Source organism: Sorex fumeus, unplaced genomic scaffold (assembly GCF_029834395.1).
Source record: "Sorex fumeus unplaced genomic scaffold, SorFum_2.1 ptg000069l, whole genome shotgun sequence".
Classification (NCBI taxonomy): Eukaryota; Metazoa; Chordata; class Mammalia; order Eulipotyphla; family Soricidae; genus Sorex; species Sorex fumeus.
Genome location: NW_026606126.1, coordinates 3,504,692 through 3,515,513, shown reverse-complemented (window position 1 = coordinate 3,515,513; position 10,822 = coordinate 3,504,692). Strand labels below are relative to the sequence as shown.

Below are 10,822 nucleotides of genomic sequence, written 5' to 3'. Positions count from 1 at the left end.
ATTGGGAGTGAAACCCCAGGGCTGGGAGATTGACTGGTTGGGAATGTCTGGGGGGTGCGGGTAGTTTGGGGAGGTTGCGCCAAGATGTTGACTGACCATTCCAACCTTGGTTGTTCTTGTGGGTTGTCACACAGGCAGCACCCAGGGGCTGCTCCTCATGCTGCACTCAGAGGTCTCTCCCAGCCATACTTTGTGCGTGGGGGTGGCGTCATGCAGTGCTAGGGACCAAACCCGGGCCTCCTGTATACAAAGCATGCACATTAGCACTTTAAGCTCTCTCCCCCTCGTTTTGCCCTTTAAGGAAACCCTAGTCCCAGACCCTGTATTCTTCAGCCCCCTAAATATCATGGCCCCTTTGACCGAAATTCCCCCATCCCGTCCCTTTCCCCTTGAACTTGACATTCCATTTGGCTTCCCTTGTGCACAGGCTTACGCCACAGGAACGCAGAGCTGAAAGGCCCTGGGCATGGGGCCGTTGGCGCTGGGGTTGGAGTGGCTGGGAGAATGCGCTCAGATGCGCGGATGCAGGGACCAGTCACTGTCGTCCCGTAAGCGCAGCCCCCCCCCCCCAGAAGCACCAGACTCTGCAGCACACCCTGGCAGTACAGGTGGGAGCAGAACCAAGCTAGAGAAAGAGCCCAGCGGGCAGGACGCTGGGCCTGGGGTTAGCATTCCATGTGGTCCCCCAAGTGCCACCAGGCATAATTCCTGAGTGAAGTGCATCACTGGGTGTGGCCTCTAATCCCCGAAATAAGAAACAAATCCCACGAAAACCACACTGGAGCTGCTGGGCCCGAGAGACGCGTGGTCATGTGATCATGTGACCCACAGGACGAAAGGGGGCAGGGCGGGAAGTGCAGGTGCATGTTCTTCCCACAGAGAGGAGGGGCTCAGCGAAGAAGGGTCCTGCAGATGTCTGGGGGGCTTGCATGTCTTTGATGCTCAGGCCACAAGCCAAGAACGCAGATGTCGCCTTCTGGGGATGGTGGGGGGGGGGGTCCCTGGATCCCAGCGACCAGGGGGGTGGGCAAGGAAGCTGGTGAGGCATCTAGCCATGGAGGGCCCCAGGAAGGACTTCAGCTTTCCCCACACGAGCCTTTCCCGTGCACAGGGGCAGTGCTCACAGGATTTGGCTTTGGGCCTGGCATTGCAGGTCACCTGGCCCGGCCCAGCTCCGGTTTTCCCACTGGCAAACAGGCGAATCTGTCTGGGGAAGTACTGGCAATTCTCTCTCTGCTTGAGGGTGAGCTCGGGGTCATAGGAACCCTGTCCCTGTGGATGGGCACGTCCAGTGACACTTGGGACTAGAGTGGCTGACCATGTTTCCAGCTCACAGGAGTTGACTAAATATCATTCCTGCACCGTGCCATGGATCAACCCGGTCAAGGCTACTATGCAGTTCTGGAGTCCGATGGGCAGCCCCCTGTTAGCAGCACGGGGGCGGGGGGGGACAGTCCCCAGCCTGTGGCCTTTCTCTCTATGTAGGATCTCCCAGCGTGTGGAGCAGAGCCGGAGCCAGCTTCAGGCCATTGAGGAAAGGGTCTCCTTGGCCCAGGCCAAGATAGAGAAGATCAATGGCAGTAAGAAGGCCATTAAGGTAGGCGTTTGGCCCGGTGGCCTCCACTCTGGCTCAGAGTCTGCCCTGCCCACATTCCTGTGCTATGGAACTTGCCTGCCCCCTGCCCTTGCTTACCGACCCCTCCCCAGGGCTCCCTCCCGCCCAGACTTCTCTGCAGCCAGTCCTTGGCCCACTGGGCTGTCTCAGGCTCCTGGACCACGGGACTCAGGTTCCCCGTGCCTGCAGGTGTTCTCCAGTGCCAATTACCCAGCTCCCGAGCACCTGCGGGAGTATGGCTCCATCTTCACGGGGGCCCAGGACCCCGGCCTGCAGAGATGCCCCCGCCACAGGATCCTGAGCAAGCACCAGCCCCTGGACGAGTGGGCCCTGCAGGTCTGTGGGCACTCAGCTCCCGTGGGCTACTGTGCCCAGTGGCCCCCACGTTAGGATTCCAGTCCCCCAGAGCATGGACTGGGACGGGATGGAGGTTGCTGGGCCTAATGCAGAATTCAGCATCCCTCTGTCCCCCCTCCAGGAGAAGCTGAAATACTTCCTCGTGTGTGTGACCACCAGGCTGGAACCCAAGGATTGAGACTGAGGAGGACCTGGGGGGTCTTCCCAACAACATCAGCTCAGTCAGCTCCCTGCTGCTGTTCAACACCACCGAAAACCTGTACATCTGGTGGGGGGGGGCTGGGGCTCCCCTGCAGGGTCCCCATTGGTGGCTTAGCCCTGTGGGTGGCTTCGGAAGTCTGTGCTTTGGGAATCCATACACCAACTCGAGGGCGCTCCTGGAACAGCACAGGGGGGTCAGGGCCACGGACCTCCGCAGGTTGAGCCTGGCACCCACCTCCACAGGTACAAAAAGTACGTCTTCCTGGACCCCCTGGCCGGCGCAGTCACCAGGACCCACGTGTCGCTGGGCACCGAGCCGGAGGAGAAGCCTGTCGACGCGCTGCTCTCCATCAGCAAGAGGGAGCAGCTGGAGCGGCAGGTGGGCAGCGAGCTGTAGATGGCGGGCGGCGGGCGGGCCCAGGGCGCCACTCACAGCTGGCCCTCCCCCCCCCCCCCCCGAGGCCCGCGAGAGCTACTCCTACGTGCCCGACCTGGGCCAGGTGCCCGAGATCGACGTGGCGTCCTGCCTGCCCGACCTGCCGGGCATGGCCGACGACTTTGATGATATGCACAGTAATACAGCATCCACAATCAATTTTATTATCTCCCAAGTAGCCAGTGGTGACATCAACACAAGCATCCAAGCTCTGACTCAGATTGATGAAGTCCTGAGACAAGAAGACAAAGCTGAAGCTATGTCTGGCCATATTGATCAGTTTCTCATAGCCACGTTCATGCAACTGAGACTCATTAACCACACACACATGGCAGATGAGAAATTGGAGAAGGATGAAATCATCAAATTGTACAGCTGTATCATTGGCAATATGATTTCGCTGTTTCAGATAGAGAGTCTAGTCCGGGAGGCCTCCACTGGAGTGCTAAAAGATCTGATGCATGGCCTCATCACCCTAATGCTGGACTCTCGAATTGAAGATCTGGAGGAAGGACAACAGTTGATCCGATCTGTGAACCTCTTGGTGGTGAAGGTTCTGGAGAAGTCAGATCAAACCAACATTTTGAGTGCCCTACTTGTTTTGCTTCAAGACAGCCTACTAGCAACAGCCAGTTCTCCCAAATTTTCAGATCTTGTTATGAAGTGTCTCTGGAGAATGGTCCGATTGTTACCTGATACCATCAACAACATTAATCTAGAGAGAATTCTTTTAGATATACACATTTTCATGAAGGTCTTTCCCAAAGAGAAATTGAAACAATGCAAAAGTGAATTTCCCATAAGGACCCTAAAAACATTGCTGCACACTCTATGCAAATTAAAAGGACCCAAGATCCTCGACCACCTCACAATGATCGACAACAAGAATGAGTCGGAGCTTGAGGACCACCTCTGCCGCATGATGAAGCACAGTATGGACCAGTCAGGGAGCAAGTCTGACAAGGAAACCGAAAAGGGAGCATCTCGAATAGATGAAAAATCATCAAAGGCCAATGTGAATGACTTCTTAGCTGAGATATTTAAGATTGGTTCTAAAGAGAACACGAAAGAGGGCCTAGCAGAGTTGTATGAATACAAGAAGAAATATTCAGATGCTGACATTGAGCCATTTTTGAAAAACTCCTCACAGTTCTTCCAGAGCTATGTTGAGAGAGGCCTCTGGGTGATCGAGATGGAGAGGGAGGGAAAAGACCGGATTCCCACTTCAACAGGCATCTCCCCGCAGATGGAGGTCTCATGCATGTCTACCACCACAGGCACAGTGTCCTCCATCGTGAACTCGAATGGAGAGGAAGTGGGGCCCTCCGTCTACCTGGAAAGGCTGAAAATCCTGTGGCAGCGCTGTGGTCTGGACAATACCAAGCAGCAAGATGACCGGCCTCTGCTCACTTCTCTGCTCTCCAAGCCAGCCGTCCCTCCCGGCGCCGGGCACCATCATCCCGAGCTGCCCGCCTTCGCCATGGAGCTGGCGGTGCCCGCCAAGCCCAGTGAGCCATACACCAACTCGAGGGTGCTCCTGGAACAGCACAGGGGGGTCAGGGCCTCCGCAGGTTGAGCCTGGCACCCACCTCCACAGGTACAAAAAGTACGTCTTCCTGGACCCCCTGGCCGGCGCAGTCACCAGGACCCACGTGTCGCTGGGCACCGAGCCGGAGGAGAAGCCGGTCGACGCGCTGCTCTCCATCAGCAAGAGGGAGCAGCTGGAGCGGCAGGTGGGCAGCGAGCTGTAGGCGGCAGGCGGCGAGCAGGCCCAGGGCGCAGCTCACAGCTGGCCCTCCCCCCCCCAGGCCCGCGAGAGCTACTTCTCGGGCCAGGTGCCCGAGATCAACGTGGCATCCTGCCTGCCCAACCTGCCGGGCATGGCCGACGACCTCACCTACAGCGCCGACCTGGGCCCGGGCATCGCGCTGTTGGCGCCGGGCACCATCCCTGAGCTGCCCGCCTTCGCCATGGAGCTGGAGATGCCCGCCAAGGCCGGTGAGCCGGGGGCCGGGTGGGGATGGGCTCCTCGGCGCCCCCCCGCCCCCTTCCCGGGCACCCTGGCCTTTCTGCCTTTCTGTTTCAGACCTAGATGGTGGCGTTCTTGCAGCGTTGCCGCGGCCTCCACCACCGCTGGCCCCGGCCGTGCTGGTCAGCGACCCCCCCCCCGCCCCCGCTGCCCCCCCAGGAGGCCGCCGCCTCGAGGCCGCCGCGTCGCGGGCAGCGCAGGGCCCCAGGCAGGTAGGAGCAGCGACCTTCGGCTCTCCCGCCCGCCCCTCTGTCTGCTTTCTGGCTCCAGGAAGGCCTCTCCTGGCCTGCTAAGTGGCCTTTCGCTCCCGGTCTTGGGAGCAGTGCTGAGTCCAAATATCTTGTTCCACTGGAATCCTCAGAAGGGATGGTGGAGCCCCACGGATACAACCCTGACTCCTGCAGGACTCCAGGGGGGTCCCCCCTTCTGGTATACCCTGCAGGGAAAGGGGCTTCCTTAACAGCGGAAGCAGAGCTCCCACACCCAGAGGGCACACCTGTCTCGGGGGCACCTCTGGCACTGGCAGTACCTGGCCGCCTCTGCAGGGTGACACACCCCCCAGTTCGGACACGGAGGACACAGCTAGCACCCAGGTCCCCAAGTACCAGCTCCCTCACCCCAGCACCCCAGCGAGGCTGGGCAGCGCTGTCCCCCAGCCGAGTCCCTGCCCAGGCCACTTCTCTTCCTTACACCCTTGCCTACCCCAGCGCCGGTCCAGGGAGCCCCCAAAGAAGTCATGGACCCGTCTAGTGGCCGGGCCGCTCTGCTCGAGTCCATCCGCCAGGCTGGGGGTATTGGCAGGGCCAAGCTGCACAGCGTCAAGGAGCACAAGCTGGAGAAGAAGAATCAGAAAGAGCAGGAACAAGGTGAGGAGACGCTGAGGCAGCTTGTGGGGGTGCTGGGGGGAGGAGGGAAGGGTGTCTTCTGTCCCAGTCTCCTGCTGTCCCCGCGGGTCAGTGGTCAGTGCCCCCTCTGCGGTGAGTCTAAGCCCTGGGGCTCCCCTCTTCACCCCCCACGTCCTCCTACCTGATCCCATTTTTGGAACTTGCTTAGCTGAACTTGCCTCTCTGAGCTGGTAGGAGACAGCCTCATCAAAAGATGAGAGAATAGAAAATGTTCTTTTTTTTTTTTTTGCTTTTTGGGTCACACCTGGTGATGCTCAGGGGTTACTCCTGGCTTTGCACTCAGGAATTGCTCCAGGCGGTGCTGGGGGCAGTACTATGGGATGTGGGGAATCGGACCTGGGTTGGCTGCATGCAAGGTAAACGCCCTCCCCACTGTACTATCGCTCCAGCCCCAAATGTTCTGTTTGAGATAGAGGACACAGAGGTTAGCTCCAGCGGCTTCTCGCAGCTGCTTGCGGCCACAGCTCCTGTGCACTGCAACTCCCAGACCTATCAGGTCAACCTTGGGCACAGAGCTGCAGCCACAGGCCCAAATCCCAGAACCCCATGAGCTCTGCAAGGGAACCCCTCCTGGGGCTAGTTTTGTGCCCAGGCAGGGGACAGCTCGACTTGCCCTTTTGGCACATGGAGGGCTATGATAGTGCCAGGAGAGTCACATTTCAGGTGAGTTCCCTAGAGCTGAACCCAGGAGAGACCGAAGCTCCAGGAGCCTGGGGGAGCGAGCCCTGTGAGCAGAGAAAGCGGGCAGGGCCCTGAGGAAAGCTGAGCGACATGCGTAGGGCGCCTGGTACTTGGTGCCAACCCCTGACTTGTCATGGTGTTCCGGTGTTCCTGTTGCAGCGAGGGCCACCAGCCACAGCGGGGACCTGATGTCAGATCTCTTCAACAAGCTGGCCATGAGGCGCAAAGGTCAGAGGCAGCGTGAGGCGGTGTGGGGCCCACCCTGCCCTGCACTTCATGTTTTTCTGTCTCTAGCGGCTGGGGGAAGCGGGGCCCCCAACCAGCCCCCTCACCCCTCCCCCTCCCCCTTTTCCCTCCCAGGTATTTCCGGGAAAGGACCTGGGGCAGGGGCCAGCGAGGGGCCAGGTGGAACCTTCGCCCAAATGTCAGACTCCATCCCGCCTCTGCCACCCACACGGCCACCCCCAGGAGAGGGAGAGGAGGATGAGAATGACTGGGAAACCTACTCTGATGCCCCACACCCAGGCTCAGGCTAGTGCCCTCTCGAGGGGCCGACAGCCAACACGGCGACTGTGCCTGCCGGACCCCTCGGCCCCTGTGTCCCTGGAGGAACTGCAGAGAACTGCCCAGGCCTGACCTTCGAGGAGCTCGGGCTGACAGCATGGGGTGGGGAGGAGGCCATGGCTCTGTCGCCGCACTTCCCCGAGGAGACTTGAAGACTCATTGCGGATTAATAAATGGCAAGAACACAGCCTCGACCCTTAGCAGTGCACTTTGAATGAAGTGCAGAGTGCAAACATGCCACCTTGTCCTCCAGGCATCCCACGCCTCTTCCCCTGGGGTCAGGGTGAGCAGGGGAGGGCAGTCAGGGTCAGCAGGGGCAGCTGCTGCAGATTGGAGGGGGGGATTTTCACACAGGAAACAAAAATGGGTGACAGATATAGAGTTTCTAAAAAAGGTCACGTGGCGTGCCTAATGGCCCTGGGTGCAACTGCCCATGTCAGAACAGGTGTCTGGAGGCTGCTTAAGTGGCTGAGAGGGATGGGAGGCAGGACCAGGAGAGGAGGCCAGGGAGAGCTGACGAGGGGTGCGGCATGGCTTCAGGGAGGGGGGCCTGTGGCCGGACCTCGCAAGAGGCTCCCTCCCAGGGCCAGGGTGCTGCTTGAGGGAACAAAGTCCCCATCCAGGAAGAGCCCTGTGGGCTCGGGCTGGGCATGGGAAACGTTTATCATTCCCAGGAGAGAGGGAAAGGTCTGGGTCTGCTGGTTTTAGCTAGAAAGAAGAAGGGGAGAGGCAGGCTGGTAAAAGGAAGCTGGTTCCGAGGAAGTGGGTGAGGACCAGGTGCAGCCTGGGGGCGGCAGGAGCCCCTGTACCTGAGGTCCGACAGTCTGGTGTGGTAGGCCCAAGACATCTCTGGAGCCGCGGGGTGCTGTGTTCACACGTGTGTGGCGGGGACTGTGGCTGCTCACCTTTTCCTGGCAGCTCCTCGGCCCAACCGGTCACTCTTCTGCCAGCAGGCGTGGACCTGGTGCTGATTCCCACAGGAGGGAATGACACCAGCCCCCCGGACACCACAGCACACAGGCTATAGAGAATGTGGCCCATCCCAGGCAGCTGAGGGAGACAAGGCGGCTGGAGAGCGAGAACAGTGGGTAGGGAAGTGCGCCTGCTTGCCCGACATGCTGCCAACCCCAATTCAATTCCTGGAACCCCGTATGGTCCCCCGAGTTCCATCAGGAGTGATCCCTGAACACAGAACCAGGAGTCATCCAGGAGCACTATACCTTCCCATGGGCAGTGGACTCCGGGAAGCAGACGATGGCCAGGTGGCTCCTCCGGGGTGGAGCTTGCCAAGCACACCCAGTGATGCTTCTGGTGAGTGGAAGCGCCTGGGGCAGACCACAGAGCTAACAGCACTCAGGGAAGGCCACCGAGTCCTTCCTTTTCTCATGGTCAGTGTCCAGGTGGGCAGTAGGGGACTGAAAGGCTATTGTAGCCTACTGGGCACTTAAAACTCTGGGTATGACCAACACCTGCGCAGAAACTAAGGGGCTGGGGATTAAGGTACTTGATTTGAGACTTAAAACTCTGGGTATGACCAACACCTGTGCCGAAACTAAGGGGCTGGGGATTAAGGTACTTGATTTGAGTTGATTAGATTCACACTCCAACAGGCCCCACTCTGGCACCCCAAATGGTTCCCTGGGCACTACCAGGGGTGATCTCTGAGTGCAGAGCCAGGGCTACCTCCTAAATACTTCCGCGTGTGCCTCTCTACCCCACCCTCCAAATAAATGTGGATGTGGACGTACAGCTTGACCCTGAGAAGCAGACCGTTCCTCCCCCCACCTTCACCCCTCGTCCCTCAAGTCTCTCCTGCCCAGGGAAAGACAAGCTGGCGGCTCCTAACTGAGGCAGCTCCATGCTCTGCTGTGTGGCCTCCAGCTGCCGGGAGGAGGGTCCAGTGCAGAGTCGAGGATATTGTCTGGGGGATCATGTGAGCTGGTTTGAGCCCCAGTGGGGGGCTGAAAACTGGAGGTGCAGGTTCTTCTGAAAGGCAGGGCCCAGAAAGGGCACCCCCAGCCCCATCTCAAAATGAAACAACCCAGAGTGTAACACCCCATCCCCACCATTTCCACCATGGCATTGGATGGTGTACCCCACCCACTGTAGGTGGGGGGGTTGTCGGGGGACACAGCGGATGAGGGCAGAGGGCTCAGCCTGCAAACGCTCAGACCCCACCTCAGGATCCTCCCACCTAGAGGGGTTCCAGCCCCCCACTGGTCCCTGGGGTCTGAGGGGTCACAAGGCAATGGAGCAGGTGGCCCCTCGTGGCTCATGACAAGTCTCTACAGGAGCTGCAGCCTGTCCGCTTGCTGGGTCCTGCGATCCAATGTGGGTTTTGCCAGTCCTGCAGGAAGGAGCTCCCTGATCTGCTGAAGATCCTGAGTGGTGAGGCTTGGGTTGGGAGGAGGAGCAGGGGGCCAAGGGCAGATTCCGGGAGATGAGACCTGAGGAGTAGGAGGGACTTGTGGTGAGAAGAGAATGGGGGCCAGCCCTGTGTCCCCAAGAGGCCGAGTGCATGGGTCTCCTTCAATCAGCCATTTCCTTACTTTACATTGAACAGAGTTGTGGGGCAAGTTCTCAGGACTGCTGGAACTCTTCTGGGTGGGCAAGCAGGATTTAGCAACCCAAGAGGCCTGGGTTTGCATCCTTGAGCCCTTTATCTGACACTGACCATTTGAAAGGCTGCACCATTGTGTCCATCTGACCTTTGGGAAGGGCCCATCGATGCAGTCAAGTGGGCACATAGTTGTGTGTGGGGTTTATGAAGAGGATGGGATGAGGTGATGGAAAGGCAAGCCTGGGCTATTCCTTGTGTGGGCTCCTGGCCTGGCCTGGCCCTTCTGACCTTGGGGTGGGGGGTTCCCTGTGCTCTTCTTTCCTAGATAATGATAAAACATCATTAAAGAAAAGGGGATGGGAGCGCAGGCTACTGGAAGTGAGCACTCCCCAAGCATTCATTCTCCACAGCTGCCCCCTTCCCTTCCCTTCCCTTCCCCGGGGTGAAGAACTGGGCTCAGCTGCCTACAAGTCTCTGGGAAGGAGGAGAAGCCCTGGGAACCCCATGCAAGGAGGAGCCCCCTATCATGCTGCCTGCCAGCCCACCTCCCTATGCTCATGGGGATACTTCCCTGGTCCCGTGTCCTCTCCCCTGCATCAGCGTCTCTTACACCTTCTATTCACCTCTGAACCCACTTTCAGGAGGTGATAGGGGTCAAGGCTTTGCTGTGTCCTCATGTAGGTTGTTGGTCTTGGCCACCCATGCGTCATCTGTGCTATGGGAAATCTCCTCTCACCCAGAGTAACCTGGCAGTCTGGTGACCGGGAAAGGGCTCTAGCCAGTCAGGGGCATTCCTTACCCATGTTCACGTGTTGTCGTTCTCAAGTCCTGATGAAGCCCATCTTGGGTTTTGACTTTCCTCACTGCCTGGACCCTTTATCTGCGTGTACACATCCTGCCGCCTGTTACAGCTTTTTTCTTTTGACCCACTTCATGGGCGAGAGGAGCTGTCCTCCTCCCCTAGGACCCCCCTTTCCCTTCTTCAATTTTCCAGGCAGTTCTTGGTGACCATCAATGATGACTTGGCTAAAGGACATTCTTCTAGTTTTCTTAAAGAAAGATAACTATTTCAACAAAATGAGGTTGTTTGGGGGATAAAAGCTGTGTGTGGGTTTGGGTTTATTTGCAAGAGACCCACTGGGAAAGGTGGGGTGGAGGAGACTGGGGGAATGTCCCTGAAATGCAGGCCTTGGAGAAGACGAACCACTTCAAGAAGATATTTTTTGTCTCATAGCCTTGTTTATTAAGACATGGGCTCTAGGACCTTTGAAACACATCCCTGGCACTGTTTAAAAATTCTGTTTGGGCCATAGTATGATTTTCGCCAATTGAGCCAGTGCTCAAAGATTGTTGCAGGTGGTGCTGGGGGAGCACATTGTGTGAGGGATAGAATCTAGACCTCCTGTGTGCAAAGCATGTGTCCAGGTAAACGAGCTACTTCTTTGTTTTTCATTTTTAATTTTTTTTTTAAAGT

The 10,822-nt window shown here is 58.1% G+C and overlaps 1 protein-coding gene across 1 annotated transcript; it reads left to right on the top strand.

Moving 5' to 3' along the window:
• The first annotated feature begins 504 nt into the window (after positions 1-504).
• LOC130036915 (WASH complex subunit 1-like) lies at positions 505-6,940 on the top strand. Its single transcript, XM_056128839.1, is given in 13 exon segments — positions 505-548; positions 1,486-1,597; positions 1,805-1,951; positions 2,094-2,147; positions 2,149-2,231; positions 2,417-2,552; positions 2,635-2,673; positions 4,445-4,607; positions 4,696-4,836; positions 5,346-5,504; positions 6,384-6,452; positions 6,585-6,749; positions 6,834-6,940. Coding segments are annotated over 13 exon segments (1,419 nt in total).
• The last annotated feature ends 3,882 nt before the right edge of the window (positions 6,941-10,822 follow it).